General features: G+C 36.9%; 1 protein-coding gene across 4 annotated transcripts in view; it reads right to left on the reverse strand.

Moving 5' to 3' along the window:
- The window catches only part of STXBP5L (syntaxin binding protein 5L), a 512379-nt gene that overhangs the window by 8584 nt on the left and 480525 nt on the right, over positions 1–23270 (reverse strand). For all 4 annotated transcript variants that reach the window (XM_050781882.1, XM_050781881.1, XM_050781884.1 and 1 more), the window contains 3 exons: positions 8557–8917; positions 3508–3673; positions 860–971 (listed from right to left, as the gene is read on the reverse strand). In XM_050781882.1, coding sequence (XP_050637839.1) covers positions 860–971; positions 3508–3673; positions 8557–8917 — 639 coding nt within the window. The remainder of the gene's footprint in view (positions 1–859; positions 972–3507; positions 3674–8556; positions 8918–23270) is intronic.

Consider the following 23270-nt stretch of genomic DNA (forward strand, 5'->3'; position numbering starts at 1 on the left):
TGAAAATTTTCCCTAGTATCTTCCTATTATTTAAAAATCTACCAGTGAGGCTGGGCGCTGTGGCTCATGCCTGTAATCCCAGCACTTTGGAAGGGTGAGATGGGCAGGTCACCTGAGGTCAGGAGTTCGAGACCAACCTAGCCAACATAGCGAAACCTCGTCTCTACTAAAAACGCAAAAATTAGCCCAGCATGGTGGGCTCCTGTAATCCCAGCTACTTGGGAGGCTGAGGCAGGAGAATCGCTTGAAGCTGGGAGGCAGAGGTTTCAGTGAGCCGAGATCAGGCCACTGCACTCCAGCCTGGGTGACAGAGCAAGACTCTGTCTCAAATAAATAAATAAATAAATAAATAAATAATCTACCAGTGAGACTTTGATAAACAGTAATACTTTTCGATTTTGTTTATCAAAGTCTCACTGGTAGATTTTTTAAGTAATTTATTCTGTAGGATTGATAAATCTTACATTCTGAATAAGGAATGTGTTTTCCAGCAGTGGTTAAAGTCAGGCAGATTCAAAAATCTTTTTTCTAGACTTTTTTGAATACCTTCACATTGCCATGCAGGTATGATCTACTTGTAAATGAGATATTTATTAACTTGCTCATTATTTGTATGAATTATATATATCATTTTTGTTACACAATTTCCTAATATGAAGTGACCACTTTTTTCATGTTTGGTAAACGCAAATAATTTTTCTGGTACAGAAGGAAACAAATATTCAAACTTTAAGAAGCAAAAAATATGTAGTCTAGAATTTGAGATCACATATTACATTAAGTTATACACGCACATACACATACACAGAAACATGTCTTCTATTTTGCAATACATTTTTACAATCAGGAATTTACTCACAGAGCTCTTCTCTGTCAAATGTTTGTCCACTTCCACCAAACAGTCCCTTAAGAAAGCCTCTGTTTTGAGCTTCTGGTGTCTCTATGGGAGTAAACAAATCTCCTAGCATGTCCTGTATCAAATTCAAAGAAAAAAGCATTAAAAAATCAATTAATATACAAAAAGGTAACACTGTGGTATATTAGGAGACATCATGAAAAAAAAAACAGTGTGCTTTTCATGTATTTTCATGGTGATTTTTGCTGTGCTCACAGTTCTCCCTCTGGCATTTCTTTTATTCCTCCCCTTCTATAGTAACAAACATTCTAAAATTTTCCTTTATCTGTCCTCTTCTCTTCTTCCCTCCACCAAAGTATGGGAAGCTAGTATATCTACCCTAGGATTAATTTCCACCTGTGCTCAATAATTACTACTAGACTTCTGATCCCTTTTCAGTCACTATAGCCTCTTTTTTATCCTGGTACCCTTCCCTGAACCAAGCATAGACTGCCCTATGAAATATGAAAGCTTTGGTGGTATGTGGAAGGTTGGATCTATTTTTGTAGGAGTACAAAATTATAAAATGATTAAAGATAATTTAAATGAGTCAAAATAGGCAGCTACTGTATAGGGTGAAGTACAATTGTTTTCAATATTTGGTGAGCTTTACAATGACTAGAGAAATGCTTGTTAGAAATGCACATATCTAGGCTGCATTCCACATATATGAAATCAGAATCTACATAGATGTACTCTCATTATCTATATTTTTACCAGACTTGCAAGGTTCTTAACCAGAGTTTAAGAACCATCAGTGTGGAGAAAGGAACTTAGACTGAGTCAGGAGATCTGTGACCTAATATTGGTTTCCTACAAACTTCCAGTATGATTTTAACTTCATCATCTCCCCTTACCTCTACTGAGACTTGTGCTCCTCCTCCTGAAGCCCTTCTCTTTGGAAATGGCACCATCATCTATTTGGTTCCCCAAGCCAGAAACCGAGAAATGACTAATTCCTTCCTTTCCTTCACTCCTATATCTAATAACCCTAAATCCAACTGATTACACTTTATAGCTATTGAATCTGCTAACTTTTCTCCATCCTCATGCTTCCTGAAAACCAACTGCCATACTAACCAGAATATTTATTTTAATAAACAAATCTGCTAAAACTTTTTAATGACTTACCACTGCCCTTGGGTTAAATGCTATAATAGATTCCTTAGGGAGCTTACAAGGGGCTGCAAGATCTACTCGACTAATTCTCCAGCACAACACCTCCACTCTTTTCACTTCCCAATTCTGCACTTTCTTGGCAGTTTCCTTAGCCCTGAGGCTTTTGCATGCCACGACTTCTGTCTAAAGTATCTTACCTTTTTCATCCCCAACCATTCGGTCACCTGGATAACTCCTATTTACCATTTGGAAGTCAGTTGTGCCCATAATCCTTCTCTAACTTCTTTTGATTAAGGGACACACAAAATAAATATATATCCAGTGAGTTAGAATTGGGCATTTGTCTCTGATTGTAGCAGTATGCATAGACTAGAAACAGGATAGCTGTAAAGGTTTATCTACCCTTGAGTAAGGATAATCACAAAATTTTTAAAAAGCATGTTAGAGAGTCAACTGGTTAAACTGCCTCCCTTCTGCTCCATCAACCCAGGTGTCCTCCTTCTATGTCTCCCCAGTACTGGCACAGCCATATATAGCAGTTTCCACAGAGTAGTGTGATTGTCTGTTTACTTCTGTCTCTCCACACTGACAGGCAGGGACTTGTTTCTTATTTATTAGCATGTTCCTAGAGTCTAGCCAAGTTTTAGGCATATAGTAAAAACTCAATAAATATCTGTAGAATGACAATGGTGATGATACTAATATTTATTATTATTTATTTTTAAAAAAACATACTATATTCCAGGCACGGAGCTCAGTCCTTTACATGAATTCTTACTAAATTCTGACAACAATGCTCCAAAGTAGAGTGTACAGATAAGTAAAATGCCCAAAGTCACACAAATGGAGGAGCCAAAATACAACTTGAGTAGTTCAGAGCTTATGCTCTTAACCCCTATATTATAATAAATACGTTTTAGTTTTCTTATTTGTAAAATGAGGGGGTTTAACTAGTTAAATGTCCAAGATGCTTTTAAAAAATGTTGTGACCATTCTTACGCAAGGTTAGACATTTATATCTATTCTGTTTCTAGGCTATGCTTACTGCTACAATCAAAGGCAAATGCTCAATTCTAACCCACAGGACATATGTTTGTTTTGTGTGTCCCTTAATCACAAGGTTTCTTCAAGAGTTCTTGAACTCCCTGAATGGTATGGAAAGTTTTTGTATGTACATACATATTTTCCACCCTGACGGGAGAGTTTATAATCTTTCATAAGATTCTCCATGGACAAAAACAATAAAATAAATAAATAAAAAGATTAGCTATTAATGTGAATGATCTTTGCATTGTCTCCCTCTTATCATTTCTGTGCAATACCTAGAACTATACTAGAAGTTGGTAGGCTCAAAATGAAGAATATATGTTCAAAACATGTTATTGGAAAGGCATGTTTATTGTCTGACTTAATAATATTTTAGTTTTTAGACATCTTTCTCATTCTCTCAACCATGTCCAATGTCTTTTTCATAAATGTACCTCCTGACCTACCTGTAGATTATCACACATTTCTTGGCTGTATGTTAACCGCTGAATTTCTGTAGGAGAGACGAGGTATAATGCCTGTCCTTCATTGGTAAAACAAAATGTTCGTGCTATCCTCATGTCTGTCAGTGGCAAATAATTAACATCCAACATTGGGCGAAGACTAGGTAGGCTGAATGGAAAAAAGTAAATCCATATATCATATGCAGGTTATTAGAAGCAGATCTTTACATAAAAACAGCAATTTTTATTCTATTATTTTATGGTTGTTTCTTTTTTTAATTATAATTTTTATATTTGTCTTGCTCTATCACCCAAGCTGGAGTGCAGTGGAGTTAGCTCACTGCAATCTCGCCTTCCAGGTTGAAGTGATTCTCACGCCTCAGCCTCCTGAGTAGCTGGAACTACAGGCGTGTGCCACCACACCTGGCTAATTTTTGTATTTTTAGTAGAGACAGGGCTTTGCCATGTTGGCCAGGCTTGTCTCAAACTCCTGACTTCAAGTGGTCCACCTGCCTTGGCCTCCTAAAGTGCTGGGATTATAGGCATGACCCACCATACCAGGCCTGGTTGTTTCTTCTTATCTTCAAGGCACAGTGGTAATAAACTAGACTTTCTTTTTTTCTTTTCCTTTCCTTTTTTTGGAGGGAGAAGCAACTTTATTTTCATCAGAAATAGTAATGTTTATAAATTTGTTTATAGTAGTTTGTAAACTATTATCAGAAATACTAATGTCAATAAACCACTTACTTTAAGAGATAATCGGGAACTATGATGAGGGTGATAATAAAAGGAGATATCTTACAAAAATTAACCTGGATGTTATGCTTGCTCTAAGATTAAGTCACTTAGGGAAACAGATTCAGTATTATCCAATGGCTTAACCTTCCTTCTTTCCTTTTGTTCCCATTTTGGTGGTGGCTGGATTACAAAGAGTAGTGTCTTCTGCCCTGAATGTAGCAGTAGTATGGTGGGTGCTTAGAGGTCAATTACTGGTTTAGAAGAGATTCAGGCTCTTAACTTTTACATGTGCTTCCCAGGAGGGGGAACACGTTCTTTCTCAGCTCTGTGTGAGGACCATGTTAGCCCAGAAAGTGTTCTCAGAACACTGGGTGCCCATTCTCAGGTTAGGAACAGAAAGACCCTGGTTTCCTGGCAGAAATTATGGATCCTACAGCTTTCTCTCCATCAAACTTTAAGTCACAGTAAGACAGGACTCTGGAGTCACAGGCACAGCCAGAAGGAGAGTTCAGCATCCTTATGCTGACTCCTGTTCCTGGACATGGGTCTTAAGATCCAATAATCTAGACTTTCACATAAAATCATATACATGAAAAAAAAAATTCACAGGCACAGTTTCACATAGATGCTTAGCAAATGTTCTTGATGGATTAAATGCAGTGGCCAGCAATTTCCGGGGCACTTTTTGTAGCACTTCACATGTTCCTACAATGACTTACAGCATTTGGTTATGTCAGAAACACCACAGCTAGAAAGTGTCTGACTGCATACTCGGTCGATTGTCTTTCTTTAAGGCAAAACTGACAGTGATGTGGTGTGGGTCCAGTTCACTGTGCCTGGAAATGAAGTGGCTTTGCTCCCCATTCCTTTACTCTATACACAGGAAATGAAAATTACTCATAACTTAGGGCAACTGCACTGGAGGCATGACTAATAAGTAAATATGGCCAAGACTGTAAGGGAATGAGAATAAGTTATAAATAATAGATCAGAATTTGCACATCCAAATGAATACCACACATCTGAATTGTCTTACCCCATGGGTATATGCTTATCCTAATGTAGCTGATAATTTTGCTAAAATATTCATCAGAATGTCCTTTTGGATACTGTTTTTCGAGCCAGTTTTACAAACCACTGACGAAAACCAGTCTCACTGCCTTTTAATCTGAACTTTAATGCCAAAAGGAAAAAGGTAAACTTGTAATTAAATAAATTTTGAAACCGTTGTACTGATTCTAAGTGTGCACAATGATTTTAAATTATCCCAGATCGTAAAACCAGCACCTTGAAAAAAATACTGATTTCCTTTATCAAAGTGGTTTGTAACTCTACTTTGAGACCTGGAAATTTACTATGTAAAATGGGACCTGAAATCTGTGCTATTGGAATAAGCACTGTGCTTTCCAATATGGTAGCCAGTAACCACATATAACTATTGAGCAGTTGATACATGGCTTGTCTGAATTGAGATGTGCTGTAAATGTAAATGACACACTGGATTCAAAAGCTTCATTGATGAACGAATTACTTAATATCTTAAGAATATATTAAAAGATGATCTGTTATAGCACTTCTGGTAACTAAGCTCCTTAAGATATAAGTCCAAACCAATCCCAGTTAAACAGATTTCCATGATAGATTCAGTCAAATTAAAGGGTGGAGTTGAGGAAGAGGTTCCAACCGACTTTTCTGATGTGCTACATTGTCTATATTGTATAATAATAAGTAAGCCAAGAAAAGAAAATTAAAGAGGTGTAGTCACTTCAGGTAGGAAAAGAGAGCAGTTGCTAACTTCTAGGAAACAATTGCTTTTATAACAGAAGAAAAAAGACTTTCTTCTATGCAGGATACTTTAATAAAGAAACAGCGTCAGGTAACAAGGTAGGTCTCACAAAAAGTGTCTGTTACAGCCAAGTTTGAGAATTCATACAAAAATAAGCTTCTTCTATTTCTCCTCTCTACTCTCAAACTTGCTTTTCTGGGTCTGGGTACTTAGGATCTAGGTAACCATTGGCTAGCTACCTGATATCTGTCAGAAAACTAGGACTTGAGAAGACTGGGCTCAGGAGAGTTACCTTCTGCTAGGGTCTGAAAAGATCCTAGGAATATACTCTATGGGAAAATGAATGAGTCCAGGTGCATGCTAATTTGTAGGATTCATTTCTTTAAACTATACAGCAGAGTACACACCATTGTTTCCTAGCTACACTTTATGTATATGTATTATTAAAATCCTATCAAAATTATTTCCTTTTCAGTGAGTTTTGAGGATCCTCAGGAACACATGAAGAATTTCTACTATGACACAATATCAAAGTAACCATTATCATGTCAAGCAGCTTTTATAAAGGACAGAGGAAGACAGATACCATTTATCAATGACTCAGTGTATGTGTGTGAGAGATACACCCACTTACACACATACACAAATAGACCTTTTTTTCCCCCAAAATCTGAGGCATGTCTGTGAGTTAAATCATTTTCAAACAAGATTGAAATGACCTTATCAGAAATTTCTAAAAACAGTTTGAGAAAGGGGGAACTAGATTGAAAAGAATCAGAAATATATGAGAGAATGAACAGATCATAAAATGATTATTTCTATTCAAAATTTTCTCCTTCACTACTTTCCCTTGGCTTACAAATCTGCTCATATTTTCCGTATTAAAAAAAAAAAACTCTCAAAAGCTAGTTTCATTCTTAAATGACTTTCCTGACTCATCTCTCTTTTAACCACAAAATTTCCTGAAAGAATAATCAATACCAGGGAAAAAGGGCCCATAAATATTTATGATAGTAAATATTTTAGGCTCTCTAGGCCATATAGTCTCTGTTGCAACTACTCAACTCTGCCCTGTAGTGCAAAAGCAGCCATAGTCAATATATAGAAACATGGGTGTGGCTGTGTTCCAAAACCTTTATTTATGGGCACTGACATTTAAAATTCGTATAATTTTCACATATCATGAAATATTCTTCTTCTCTTTGAGTTTTTTCAACCATTAAGTATGTAAAAACCATTCTTAATGCTTGCAGGCTGTACAAAATCAGATAGGGGAATGGAGGTAGATTTTGTTTTGGATATTAATTTGCCAAACTCTGATCTACACCACTGCCTCTATTCTTGTCTCCTTGAAAATTAGCTTTTATTTCCACCATGCTGCTAATATTTGCTTTCTCAAAGATCATTAATATCCCACCAGTTGTGAGATCTACTGTTTTTTTCTTGTACCCAAATTCTTTGACCTCTCTGCTATATTTTACTACCTCTTGACCACCTCTTTTGTTTTAATATTCTTCTCTTTTTATTTAATGAAGTTATACAATTCTGGTCCTCCCAACAACTCTTTTTTTATAATACATGTTCAACTATGCTGTGACTTTGAACTCTGGGAACTTAGTTTGTAGCTAGAAAATTCAATCCCATATTTCCTCTGTTGGAATTTACATTTTCTTTTTGTTATAATGTCTGTGTATCTATCTTATCTCCCCAGTTAGACAGTGAGTTTCTTAAGGGTTAGGACCATGTTTTACTAATTTTTATATCCTTCACAAGCCTAGCACAATGCTTGTCTCAATGATTTTTGGAAATAAGTGAGATATTAAAAAGAATGACAATGACTTCTATATAGTATATGTTTATGAGTTCATTTTATGATAATTATTTTTGTGTCTCATAAATTTTCATTTCACTACAGTAGAATGAAATCTCTTGGCCAATATTTTATTATAAAAGTGTCTGATAACTTTAGTTATCAGACTTGCCTCACTTTTCCTAGACTTGCAACCTCAGGCAAATTGTGTAACTTTAATTTATTAACACATGTAAAATGGAGGATGCAAATAATACTTTATTTTCCTGTGTCCTAGAGAAGTTCTAAGGATCAAATGAAATTCTGTATGTAAATTTCTTGGGTGAAGTATGAAACACAGGAAAAGTAAAAGTTAACTTCTTTTCCACTTAGCTTATTCATCTTTTATTTCCAGTGCTAAGCATAGCATCTGGGAGATATGCTCAATAAACATTTGTTGAATGATTGAAAAATCATTCTTTTCTTAGATTCCTTGATAGCAATTAAAAATATATTTCACTCACAATGCCAAGCATTTTTAGCAAAAAAGAAAAACCAAAACAAAACAGAAAAACCCCAAACTCTCAACAAATTGTTGAACAATAAAACATCCAGAAACATAATGAAACAATGATCTCAGGTTGCTTCTTGATAACATCTTGCACATAACACATATATTTTTTAGAATTGTACCTTGCTGGTGTTGTGATTACCAGATAATTTATAAGAAGGCAAGTACCTCATTATCATGATATGTCCATTAGCACAAAAGCATGCCAAGCAGGCACTGTTACACATGACCACCACATTTGCTTGCAGTATAAAAGATGTCTCCGTGATGTTATGAACATAAAGGCAAGTCTGAGAAGGCAGTGAGAAGACTTTGGCTTGTTTTTCTGAGCAGATTATTGTATACTGATGATCTCCTATTTCTTGGGATGCAGAAGATGAGTTCATTACCACTTTCCTTCTCCAAGATTTTTCATTTTCATCTATGTTGTTTGGATCCCTCCAAACTTCATATGGCGGTTGCATTAATCCACCCATTCGGTCCATACAGGAGAATGTTAGCACAGCTCCTTTCAATGAGAGGAATGTACCTATAAAAATAATTGGACATCACTGACATGTCAAATTCATTCTAAAGCGTCTATGGGGAATTAAAGTTTTACAGTGTGATAATTTATACCTATAGAGTCATAATATTCCCTAATGTATAAGAATTTGTAGATTTATTTATTATTATTATTATACTTTAAGTTCTAGGGTACATGTGCATAACGTGCAGGTTTGTTACATATGTATACTTGTGCCATGTTGGTGTGCTGCACCCATCAACTCGTCAGCACCCATCAACTCGTCATTTACATCAGGTATAACTCCCAATGCAATCCCTCCCCCCTCCCCCCTCCCCATGATAGGCCCCGGTGTGTGATGTTCCCCTTCCCGAGTCCAAGTGATCTCATTGTTCAGTTCCCACCTATGAGTGAGAATATGCGGTGTTTGGTTTTCTGTTCTTGTGGCAGTTTGCTAAGAATGATGGTTTCCAGCTGCATCCATGTCCCTACAAAGGACACAAACTCATCCTTTTTTATGGCTGCATAGTATTCCATGGTGTATATGTGCCACATTTTCTTAATCCAGTCTGTCACTGATGGACATTTGGGTTGATTCCAAGTCTTTGCTATTGTGAATAGTGCCGCAATAAACATACGTGTGCATGTGTCTTTATAGCAGCATGATTTATAATCCTTTGGGTATATACCCATTAATGGGATGGCTGGGTCATATGGTACATCTAGTTCTAGATCTTTGAGGAATCGCCATACTGTTTTCCATAATGGTTGAACTAGTTTACAATCCCACCAACAGTATAAAAGTGATCCTATTTCTCCACATCCTCTCCAGCACCTGTTGTTCAGGAATTTGTAGATTTGTGAGTTCATCTGTTATAATAAGTTGGATTCATAGAATGTTAGGTCTAAAAGGAGTTTAAGACATCAACTGGCCAACTCTCTCATTATATTAAAAAAGAAGAAAAAACAGACCCAGAAAGATTATGAAAGCTGGGCCAGGTCACATAGCAAGTTAGGTCAGAGCCTAGTTTAGAACTCAGATTTTTCTGATTCCTACCCCAGGATTCTTTCATTATACTATATAGTCCCCCTTAAAGTCTTTTTATAAAAAAGAAAATTTAAAAAATGTACATATTTTATTTATTGAAATAACTTCAACTGAAAAAATAATCACACCGTCTTATACCGTTTTCTTATTTCATAAACCAATTTGCTAGAAAATGCTTGATTTTTCTTCAAAATCAAACACTTAAGAAGAAATTTCAATATCTAGAATTCATGGTGGCAATTTTAATTGTATGAAAAAGACAAAACAATTACTTTCAGCTCTTAGGCAGGCTTTTGCATCTTTACACAGAAAGAGGTTTTACTCACCTGGATTCTCTAAGATTGACAATGTATGCCAGATTATTGCCTATAGGTGATTTTCATCAGTCTTGGAGGACAACATACTATAAGCTTAGGAGGTAGTTTGGGCTCTAGTGATCTTTGGATATTTCCAGAGTCTTCCCTACGCAGTACCCTATTAGCCCTTTCTTTCCTTTGTCCTTTTACATCATGCAGAGAGAGTAAGTATGTCAGCTTAGACTGATATGCCTCAAGGGTGTACATGTGACAGAGACTTGAAAAGGGAAGGGTGACAGATAAAAATATATTCATTTAGAAAGCACTTACAAAGTCCTTAAAATTTATAAAATTGAAAAGAGTATATTGGGATGATCTTAGTTGTGTTTTTAAATCCACTTCAAGAAATCTATAAATGTACATACGGGCAACTGCAGAGGCTAGGGGAGTAGAGGTTTAGGTGCTGCAGTTTAAGGGTTAAGGGATAAAAGAACATCTCTCCCAGTCTCCCATGAAGGAAAAATGCCAAAAGCTATGAAGAATTATTTAATTAAAATTAACCTAGGATTGATCCTGCTATTCAGTAAAACCACATTTTCATAACTACCTGCCATAGAAAGACTTTTCTAAGTATATCTTTGCATCCTTGATTTAGAGATGGCTGACAGTAGGTTAAAAAGACAAGAAATCCACATTTCGAAAGCCATTTTACTTATACTCATTGCATACAATCTGTCAGCATCAAAATGAATTTCTCAATAAGCTGCCCTTGCCAAAACAGCTGCTTTGTTTCTTAATTTTTAGTCATAAATGCTTTGATTATATTCTGTTCATTAGGTTTATACAGGGTTAAGTTTTCCAAACAATGTATTATTAATCTTTCAGGATTCTTCCTTTAATCTTTTCTAACTGGAAAAAACTCAAGTAAATCTAAATTGTAAGCAGCTACTACTTCAGAAATACACTTACAATGTATGCTTAAACTTACAGGCTTCAATAATAAGATCTTAATTAAATCTACCATAAGTAACTGACCACACAATTAATTAATTAGGACTTTCCTCTTAAAGAAGATCTCACTGGCTAGGAGTGTACTTTACTCCAGCTTTCCCAAATAACTAGCCTTGCCCACTACAACCTTCATTCAATCAATACATATAGTATCAAGGACATATAGTATAAAGCACACATTCTATGTGCTTTAGGCTCTATTTTAGTTAAAGGCAATATAGTAGTGAATAAAACAGACAAAAGTCTCTGCCTTCATAAAATTTACTTTCTGTGGTAGAGATAGTATGTCTGATAAATAAGTAATCATATGGGATATTACATAGTAATAAGTACTAAGGAAAAAAAGCAGAAAAGAATATAGGAATTCTTGAAAAAAGGTAGATAAATTTTAAATAGTGTTATAGACTGAATGTTTGCATCCTCTGCCAACCTCTTACAAGAAAAATCATATGTTAAAGCCCCACCCCCCACTATGGATCTATTTGAAGATGCAGCCTTTAAGGAAATAATTAAGATTAAATGAGATCATAAGGGTATGGCTCTAATCTGATAGAATTAGTGTCCTTTTAAAAAGAGATACCAGAGTACATGCTCTCTCTCTCTCTACCCCTCCCTATGTGTACACAAAGGAAAGGCCATGTGAGCACACAGCAAGAAGACAGCCATCTGCAACCCAAAGGAAGAGACCTCACTAGACATCTACCCTGCTGGCACCTTGAACTTAGAGTTTCAGTCTCCAGAACTGTGAGAAAATAAATTGCTGTTGTTTAAGCCACTGAGTCTGTGGTATTTCATTATGGCAACCTGAACAAACTAATAAAGAAGGGAAGGCTTCTTTTCATCATCCTGTGGGAATTAGGGTTCAGAAAACCAGCACAAAATACTGATATTCTACGACTGTTATGAATAATAAATTATCCTTTGTCTCTGAGCCAGGAGTTTCATGTCTTCTATCAGCATCGAAACTGGCAACCTAACTTTATTAGCTTGCAAGTAGAATAAAATCTCAGATTCTTTATAGATCTTGACTTTCTAGAATGCCAAGAAGATTCATAGGAGGTAACATCAGAGAGATAAAGTAGAGCCAGATCATGTTGGTTCTTTTAGGACATGGTAAAGACCTAGACTTTTACTTAGCATGAGATGGAAGGATTTTAAGAATGGAAGTGATGTAATCTAACTTTCATGTAACAGAATCACCCTACCTCCTGGACATATCCTAAAGGGAACCAAGGCTGGAAGCAGGGAGAGTAGTGAAGAGGTTGGTGTAATAGTCTGGGTAAAAAATGGATAGAGGCTTGGTTGAACTGTGTGGTAATAGTAGAGATGGTGAGCAATGTCAGAATCCGAGTATATTGTAAAGGTTGTGCCAGCAGGATTTGTTAACAAATTGGATTTAGGGTATGAAAGAAATATGGGGGTCAAGGATGATTCTAATGTTTTTGACTTGAGAAACTGGAAGAATGGAATTGTCATTAATAGATGTAGAAAAGTGTGGGAGGAATGAGAGGAATACCAAGAGCTCAGGTTTGAACATGTTAAGTTTGAGATACTTACTAAACATCCAAATGGATATCAAATAACTGCATATATGTTAGGAATTTGGGGAGAGGTCCAGACTATAAATATAAATGTATGATCCATCAGATTATAAATGACATTTAAGGGCATGAAGCTGGCTGAATTCATCTAGTGCTTCAATATAAAGAGAAAAGTTTCAAAGAATCAGTCTTGGGGCATTGTGGTTTAAGTCCACTGAAATGGAGGAGGAACAAGCCAAGGAGATTGAGAAGGAAGAGCCAAAAAGTAGGAAGAAAATCAGGTGAAAGTAGCACTCTAGAATTTGAAGTGTTTTAAGGTAGGAATGGTAGCCTGTGTGATACGTTGCTGATATGTCAAATAAGATGTTGCCTGAGAAATGACCAAGAATTCCTATCTCCTTTTCTGCTCTATTTTTTTCCTTAGTACTTATTAGTATCTACTATTCCATATAATTACTTATTTATCATACATATTATCTATCTCTACCATAGAAAGTAAGTTTTATGAAGGCAAGGACTTTTGTCTGTTTTATTCACTACTATATTGCCCATGACTAAAACCGCCTAGAATCTATTGTTTCTCTTTTTTAATGGAAGATATAACAATATATTTATATAACAATTCAGTAGAAAGAAAAACATTTATTATAAAGGAAACAAAGGAAAAGTTGCTGGATTGACTTTCTTAAGTAAGTGAAAGCAAGTAGAGTCTAGCATATAAGTGGAGTCTAGTGTATAAGCAGAGTCTAGAGTATAAGTGGAGTATAGTGAATAACTACCACCCAGTTCAAGCAAGCCTCTATCCATTTTTCATCCAGACTATTATATTAACCTCTTCACTGCTCTCCCTGCTTCCAACCTTGATTCCCTTTAGGATATGCCAGGAGATAGAATGATTCTGTTAAATGAATCACCTAGTTAGAAGCTTAGTTTAGTAATTGTAACAGGAGAGAATATGCAGGCCATGGAGATACAAGCAGATAGGTTGGTAGATGTGATGATAGCTGTTGAAGTTTTTATCTGATTGTTTCAATTTTCTCAATAAAAGAGGACACTTGGTGATTGCTGAGATTGAAGATAGAAAAGTAAGTTTTGGAGATTTGAAGAGACTAGAGAAAATACGTAATTGTTAGCCAGGCATGATGGCATGCCTGTAGTCCCAGCTACTCACATGGCTGAGACGGGAGGATCACTTGAGCCTAGTAGTTCAGGGAGACAGTGAGCTATGATTGCACCACTGCACTCCAGCCTGGGTGACAGAGTGAGACCGCATCTATACCAAAACAAAACAAAACACACACATACACACACACACACATGCAAACAACCAAAAGGATAAACAAGAAAATATGCAATTGTTGTCCAGGAGTGCAGGGGCAAGGAGTAGGAAAATATAGTATGATTACCTAGCAGCATAAGAGCCCACTTGAAGTTAGTGATGGTTTATGATAAAATGAGACAATTTAGTGTGGTTATATATTTTTCTCTAGCCATACTCAGCTACATGGGCCTAGAAATAGGATAGGTAGAGTTGAATTTAACCAGGTTTGAGATCAAGCTGAATAAGCGTGACAAAGCAAACAAAGCACAAAGGAGGCAAGAGAGTTGAAAATGCATGAAAGAAAGGCATTATAGAGCTTGGCTGTGAAATTTAAATTAGAAAGTGGGAACATGAAGGGGGTGAATGACAATGAAAATGGAAAGATCAATAGATTAAGGTTCCAGTGAGGCTGAAGAATTATATTAAAGTTGGAGTCTTAAGGAGTCTGAGATATTTTCTTTCCTTTTCCCTTATATACATTGTTCAAACTTTAATTGTCTCTCAACTTCCATGGAACTTCTCAATTCCTATCTAGAATGTCAGCTCTTTGAGGACAGAAACTTCGTATGACTTCGTCATTACTTTATCTTCAGTGCTTATTATAATATCTGCTGGACATGTCATGTGCTCAATAAACACTTATTAACTTCCTGACTACTCCAGTTCACTCTTAGTTATGGATTTTAAAACTCCTATTTTATATTATATACTCAGGATCAGCTACACAATTTGTGGGCCTAGCGCAAAATGAAAATGCACTAGGCCCACAAATTATGGGGGCCTTTTTGTTCAAAAATTGGGAGAAGAGGTACCATTGAAGGTAGTAAATTATAAAGCTTTTTTCTTTCTTCTGTGGTCTATCTCTTTAGTGTTTTTATATTTGCTATTTATTTTCTATGTAAAGGAAAGTTAAAATTTTAAATTATTAACATGATTTTTTATTATTCATCTTTGTAATAATCTTTACAAGAACATTTAACCTCTATTTTGAACTGCAGCAAAAACACAATAGATAGTCTCCAGAGCTATGAAATAATTATCCACATGGAGTTGGCCAGAAGAGACAAACCAGTCAGTCTCAGGAAGGTTGGAAGGAGGAAGACAGGGTACTTCAAGTCCAGACCAGACCTGAGGGAGCACATTCTTAGGTATGGGGATACCTCTTTGAGCTTGAGAATACTTGGAAGATGACTGCAGATTTTCACAGGTATCTGAGGGTCTCACTACATGACTTCAGTTATTTAAGCACATTTGAGTCTGATGGCTGCCAAGTTTCTCCTCTTGACAGCAATAAGATCCCATCCTGCTACCTCAAACCATAGAAGATGGGTGACTCCCAGAAAGTCTTTAAAACTGTTTGCTAGGAAGTGCTAGCTACCTGAACAGGACTGATTAAGAGGCTCAATCTAAGACATGGCCTCTGGTTGGCTGACCACATGCTAGAGTCACGAAGTGCCACCAACTCAGGATAAGGATGGCTGCCTCCATGCCCCAAAATGTCACCAGGCATATGCCTGACCCTGACCACCTCTGTGTATACTCCAGGCCCCAACAGAAGTGGAAAGCGAAAGTGGAATGCCTCTCTCCCCACAAACTAAGTCATCGCCTAGGTGAGAGGTAGGTGGGAGGTAGACTGTGCATAAGCAGACGCTTCAAGCCCCTAGTGCATGCTCTATTGTCTCATTGGTCTTCACTTACACAGCATACATCAAAAGATAAAATTGTTAAGAATTTTAAGACTTTTTAAGAGCAGAGAGCCTTCTGGGAGCAGAACCCTGTGCATCAGTAGACAAAAGTGGCAACTAAGGTTTCATTTGTAGACTCAGCGCATCTGAGAACTTGCTAAAAATGCAAATTCTTGGACCCTACCTCAGACCTAACGAATCAGAAACTTTGGGGGTGGGGCCCAGTAATCTGTGTTGTAATGAATCCTTCAAGTGATTTTGATACAGACAAAAGTGATAGGTAATAGAATAGATAAATCTCTAGGTTTGTAATTTCAATGATTTAATGCACTTCAAATTTCCGTATCATTAACAAGAATTTGTTGTGAGGACAACCAAAATAATTAAAGTGAAAATATTCCTTAAAAAAGAGAAATGGGCTTTTCCTAGTTAGGAGGTTTCTGATTACTGATTGAATTTCCCAAGTAGTTGTGGTTCTGTTCAGACTTTCTATTTCTTCATGATTCAGTCTTCGTAAGTTGTATGTTTCTAGGAATGTATAAATTTATTCTAGGGTATCCAGTTTGTTGGCATATAATTGTTCATAATAGTCTCTTATGATCCTTTCTATTTCTGTGGTAATCAGTTGTAATATCTCCATTTTCATTTCTGATTTTATTTTAGTCTTCTCTCTTTTTTTCTTAGTCTAACTAAGAGTTTATCAATTTTGTTTAATTTTAATTAAATTTAGTTTTCAAAAAATTAACACTTATTGTTGTTAAAAAATAGGCTAAGGACTTGAATAAACATTTCTCCAAAGAAGATATGCAAATGGCCAATAAGTATATGTAATCATCCTCACTGTCACTAATCATTAGGGTAATACCAATCAAAACCATGACCTCATATCTGTTAAGAGTGCCATTATCAACAAACAAACAAACACAGAAACAAGTGTTGGCAGGATGTGGAGAAACTGCAACCCTTGTATGCTGTTGCCGGGAATGCAAAATGGTGCAACTGCTATGGAAAAAAGTATGAAAGTTCCTCAAAAATTGAAAAATAGGACTATCATATGATCCAGCAACCCACTTCTGGATATGTATCCCAGGATCAGGATGTTGAAGAGATACATACTCCTATGTTCATTGCAACATTATTCACAATAGCAAAGATTTGGGAATAACCTAAATGTCTGTCAACAAATGGATGGGTAAAAAAAATTGGTATATGCATACAGTGGATTATTCAGCCTTAAAAGAAAAGAAACTTATGCAGTATGCAACAACATAGATGAAATTTGAGGACATTAAGTGAAACAAGCCAGTAGCAGAATCACAATTACTGCATGATTTCACTTATATAAGGCATCTAAAATAGTCAAACTCATAGAATCAAAGAATAAGATGATAATTACCAGGTGCTGCGAGGGGAAAGTGGGGAGTTGCTAATAACATAGTGGAAAATTTCAGTCATGAAAGCTGAATGAGTTCTAGAGATTTGCTATACAACATTGTACCTGGTCACTAATAATACTGTATTATATACATAAAAGTCTGTCACAAGGGTAGATCTCATGTTAAATGTTCATACCAGAATAAAATTTTAGAAAAAGAAATGAAGTAGGACTAACACTTGTTGAGTATGCTTTATGTGCTAATGTTTTACATAAATTATCTCATGAAGTCCTCCCAAAAAAAACTTAGGTGAAGCTGTCTTGGATTTTTTATGATGCTACAGCTCACAGAAGTTAAGTAACTGTTCCAAGTCACCAAAGCGAAATGGGGAGAGCTGTAATCTAAACCCATGGCTTTCTGCACCTAATAATTATGTATTTTTGTTTTTGTTTTGCTTTGCTTTGGCCTCCCAAGAAATAAGAACAAACAGCAAAGTAAATAATTCTGATACTTTTTTCTTTAGACTTTTCCTGACCATATGTATGGAGAAAATGCAAGAATATTTTATTACTGACTAAAGGCTTAGCAGAAACAATTTAATGTATATATCATACTCATCTGTAAGACTGCTTTTGGAAAACTCAGTCTTAATTAAAAGTCATAATTTTTCATTTCCTATTTGTTTGAAAAAATTTTCATTTTGAATTTATATTTCCACACTCCAAGATTATTTCTTCTGTTTCAGCCTTTTATTATATGAAATAGAAGAGTTTGGTTTTGTTTTGGGTTTGGTTTAGCCTGAAAAAAGATGTAAAATTGCAAATACCTCAAAACTACAGCCCAAGTAAGCATGTGTATAATTGACCATCTTTCAATGTTTGCCAGTCACACATCTAAAGGGTTACTTACTATTTCTGTTCTGTTAAGGAAAGAACTCTATATATAGTTCATTGAATGTTCACAAAGAATGATAATAGATTTTTTTCATCTGTCTATATAAGAAGGGGCCCTATTCTGGCAAAAGTCTGAATTCATGCCAATAACAAATGGCAAAAGGGTAAGTGAAGTTTCGTTTTTGATAGTGCCTGAAGGGAATTTCATTTTTTTTTCAGTGAATTTTAGAAATCTAAAAATCCCTTAAAACCCTCAACAGCCTGTAATCCTAGCACTTTGGGAGGCTGAGGCAAGTGGATCACAAGGTCAGGAGATTGAGACCATCCTGCTAACATGGTGAAACCCCGTCTCTACTAAAAAATACAAAAAACTGGCCAGGCGCGGTGGCTCACGCCTGTGATCCCAGCACTTTGGGAGGCCAAGGCGGGCAGATCACGAGGTCAGGAGATCGAGACCATCCTGGCTAGCACGGTGAAACACTCTCTCTACTAAAAATACAAAAAAATTAGCTGGGCGTGGTGGCAGGTGCCTGTAGTCCCAGCTACTTGGGAGGCTGAGGCAGGAGAATGGTGTGAACCCAGGAGGCAGAGGTTGCAGTGAGCTGAGATTGCGCCGCTGCACTCTAGCCTGGGCAACAGAGTGAGACTCCATCTCAAAACAAAAACAAAAACAAGACAAAAAAAACAAACAAAAAATTAGGCGTGGTTGCGGGCACCTGTAGTCCCAGCTACTTGGGAGGCTGAGGCAGGAGAATGACCTGAACCCAGGAGGCGGAGCTTCCAGTGAGCTGAGATCGCGCCACTGCACTCTAGCCTGGGCGACAGAGCGAGACTCCATCAAAAAAAAAAAAACAAAAAAAAAACCCTCAACAAACTAGACATAGAATATGCTTCAAAATAATAAAAGTCATATTTGACAAACCCATAGCCAACATCATACTAAACAGGGAAATGTTGAAAGCATTTCCCCTAAAAACTGGAACAAGGCAAGGATGTATACTTTCACCATTCCTATGCAACATGGTACTGGAAGTCCTAACCAGAGCAATCAGGCAAAAGAAAAAAAAAAGGCATTCAAATTGGAAAAAAAGTCAAATTATTGCTGTTCACTGATTATATGATCTTATAACTAGAAAACCCTAAAGACTCCTTCAAAAGACTCCTAGATTTGGTAAACGACCTCAGCAAAGTTTCAGTATATAAAAATCAATGAATAAAAATTAGTACCACTTTTATACACTAATAATGATCAAGCTGAGAACCAAAAGAACTCAATGCCATGTATGATAGCTATTAAAAAATACCTAGGAATACATTAATCAAGGAGGTGAAAGATCTCTACATGGAAAATTTAAAAAACACTAATGAAAGAAATCGACACAAACAAATGAAAAAACATCCCATACTCATAGATTGGAAGAATCAATATCATTAAAATGACCATACTGCCCAAAACAATCTACAGATTCAACACCATTCCTATCAATTTACCAACAGCATTCTTCACAGAATTAGAAAAAATATAACTAAAATTCATATGGAACCAAAACGGTCTGAATAGCCAAAGAAATCCTAAGCAAAAAGAATGAAGCTGGTGGTATCACATTGCCTGACTTCAAATTATACTACAAGACTATAATAATCAAAACAGCAGAGTACTGTTATAAACATAGATAAATGGAAGAGAATAGAAGACCCAGAAACAAAACTATATACCTATAACTAACTGATCTTTGAGAAAGTCAACAAAAGCATCCACTGGGAAAAGAACATCTTCTTTAATAAATGGTTCTGCAAAAATTGTGAAGCCATATGCAGAAGAATAAAACTGGACCCATATCTCTCAACATATACAAAAAGTAACTCAAGGTGAATTACAGACTTAAATGTAAGACCTGAAACTATCAAAATGTTAGAAGGAAACCTAGCAAAAAGTCTTGTGTGGACATTGGCTTAGGGGAAGAATTTGTGACTGAGACCTCAAAAGCAAATGCAGCAAAACTGAAAATAGACAAATAGGACTTAATTAAACTGAAAAGCTTATGTACAGAAAAAGAAATAAACAACAGAGTGAATAAACAACTTGAGGGATGGGAAAAATATTTGCCAACAATGCATCTGACAAAGGGCTAATACCAAGAATCTATAAGGAACTCAAGCAATTCAAAAAGGAAAACACAAATAACTCCATTAAAAAGTGAGCAAAATACATCAACAGGCATTTTTCAAAAGAACACATACAAATGGCCAAGAAACGAAAAAAAAATGCTCAACATCATTAATCATCAGAGAAATGAAAATTAAAACCATAATAAGATACCATCTTACACCAGTCAGAATGGCTATTAATAAAAAATAAAAAAATAGATATTGGCAAAGATGCAGAGAAAAGGGAACACTTATACAGTATTGCTGGGAATTAAATTAGTACAACTTCTATGGAAAGCAATATGGAGATGTCTCAAAGAACTAACAATAGAACTACCTTTTGATCAAGTGATTCCACTACCTGGTATTTACACAAAAGAAAAGAAATAATCGTATCAAAAAGACACAAGCACGTGTATGTTTATTGCAGCACTATTTATAATAGCAAAGTCATGGGATCAACCTAAGTGTCTATCAATGGGCAATTGGATTAAAAATATGATATATATATACACACACTGGGCTTATTAAGTGACTACACACTGGGCTTATTAAGTGAATGACAAGGAGTTTGGTTTGTCTAGGGTCCAGGATATGTAGTGAAAGGTCAAAGACTATAAGGCTGGAAAAGAATGGTGGAGCTGGGGAATGGAAGATCTAAATGCCCAGGATTCCTTTCAATTGCTATATAAAAAATGTAAAGACTGGGGGGGTGTTCCATGATGGCCAAATAGGAGCAGCTCGGGTCTGCAGCTCCCAGCGTGATCAATACAGAAGATAGGTGATTTCTGCATTTCCAGCTGAGGTAACTGGTTCATTTCATTGGGACTGGTTGGACAGTGGGTGCAGCCCACGGAGGGGGAGTTGAAGCAGGGCGGGGTGTCACCTTACCTGGGAAGCACAAGGGGTCAGGGGATTTCCCTTTCCTAGTCAAGGGAAGCCGTGACAGACTACCTGGAAAAACAAGGCACTCCCGCCCAAATACTATGCTTTTCCCAAGGTCATAGCAACTGGCAAACAAGGTGATTCTCTCCTGTGCCTGGCTTGGTGGGTCCCATGCCCATGGAGCCTTGCTCACTGCTAGCACAGCAGTCTGAGATTGATCTGCAAGGTGGCAGCCTGGCTGGGGGAGGGGCGTCTGTCATTGCTGAGGCTTGAGTAGGTAAACAATGTGGCTGGGAAGCTCAAACTGGGTGGAGCCCAGTGCAGCTCAACAAGGCCTACTGCCTCTAGAATCCAACTCTGTGGGCAGGGCATAGCTGAAGAAAAGGCAGCAGACAACTTCTGCAGACTTAAACGTCCCTGACTGACAGCTCTGAAGACAGCAGTGGTTCTCCCAGTATGGCATTTGAGCTCTGAGAACAGACAGACTGCCTCCTCAAGTGGGTCCCTGACCTCTGTGTAGCCTAACTGGGAGACACCTCACAGTAGGGGCCGACAGACACCTCATATAGGTGGTTGCCCCTCTGTGACGAAGCTTCCAGAGGAAGGATCAGGCAGCAATATTTTCTGTTCTGCAATATTTGCTGTTCTGCAGCATCTGCTGGTGATACCCACGCAAATGGTCTGGAGTGGAACTCCAGCAAACTCCAACAGACCTGCAGCTGAGGGACCTGACTGTTAGAAGGAAAACTAACAAATAGATAGGAATAGCATCAACATCAACAAAAAGGTCATCTACACCAAAACCCCACCTCTAGGCACCAACATCAAAGACCAAAGATAGATAAAACCACAAAGATGAGGAGAAACCACAGCAGAAAAGCTGAAAATTCTAAAAATCAGAGTGCCTCTTCTCTTCCAAAGGATCACAGCTCGTCACCAGCAACAGAACAAAGCTGGACAGAGAATAACTTTGACAAGTTGACAGAAGTAAGCTTCACTGAGGTTGAAATGAAGGAAAAAAAGTTAAAGGCAGTCAGAGAGAAAGGTCGAGTTACCCACAAAGGGAAGCCCATCAGACTAACAGGGCATCTATCGGCAGAAACCCTACAAGCCAGAAGAGAGTGGGGGCCAATATTCAACATTCCTAAAGAAAAGAATTTTCAACCCAGAATTTCATATCCAGCCAAACTAAGCTTCATAAGTGAAGGAGAAATAAAATGCTTTACAGACAAGCAAATACTGAGAGATTTTGCCACCACCAGGCCTGCCTTACAAGAGTTCCTGAAAGAAGCACATAGAAATAAACAACTGGTACCAAAGTTGCAAAAACATGCCAAATTGTAAAGACCATTGATGCCATGAAGAAACTGAATCAATTAATGGGTAAAATAACCAGCTAACATAATGACAGGATCAAATTCACACATAACAATATTACCCTTAAATGTAAATGGGCTAAATGCCACAATTAAAAGATACAGACTGGCAAATTGGATGAAGAGTCAAGACCCATCAGTGTACTGTATTCAGGAGACCCATCTCACATGCAAAGATGCACATAGGCTCAAAGTAAAGGGAAGGCTCAAAGAAGGTTGGTAATAACAAATTTCTCCAAGCGAAAGGAGGATGTTCAAACCCATTGCAAGGAAGCTAAACAGCTTGAAAAAAGAGTAGATGAATGACTAGAATAAACAGTGTAGCAAAGACCTTAAATGACCTGATGGAACTAAAACCATGGCATGAGAACTTGGTGACACATGCACAAACTTCAATAGCTGATTTGATCAAGTGGAAGAAAGGGTATCAGTGACTGAAGATCAAATTAATGAAATAAAGTGAGAAAACAAGATAGAGAAAAAAAGTAAAAAGAAACGAACAAAGCCTCCAAGAAATATGGGACTAGGTGAAAAGACCAAATCTAGTTTGATTGGTGTACCTGAAAGTGATGGGGAGAATGGAACAAAGCTGGAAAACACTCTTCAGGATATTATCCAGGAGAACTTCCCCAACTTAGCAAGGCACTCCAACATTCAAATTCAGGAAATACAGAGAACATTACAAAGATATTCCTTGAGAAAAGCAACCCTGAGACACATAATTGTCAGATTCACTGAGGTTGAAATGAAGGAAAAAAAGTTAAAGGCAGTCAGAGAGAAAGGTCGAGTTACCCACA

Source organism: Macaca thibetana, chromosome 2 (genome assembly GCF_024542745.1).
Source record: "Macaca thibetana thibetana isolate TM-01 chromosome 2, ASM2454274v1, whole genome shotgun sequence".
In the NCBI taxonomy this organism is placed as follows: domain Eukaryota; kingdom Metazoa; phylum Chordata; class Mammalia; order Primates; family Cercopithecidae; genus Macaca; species Macaca thibetana.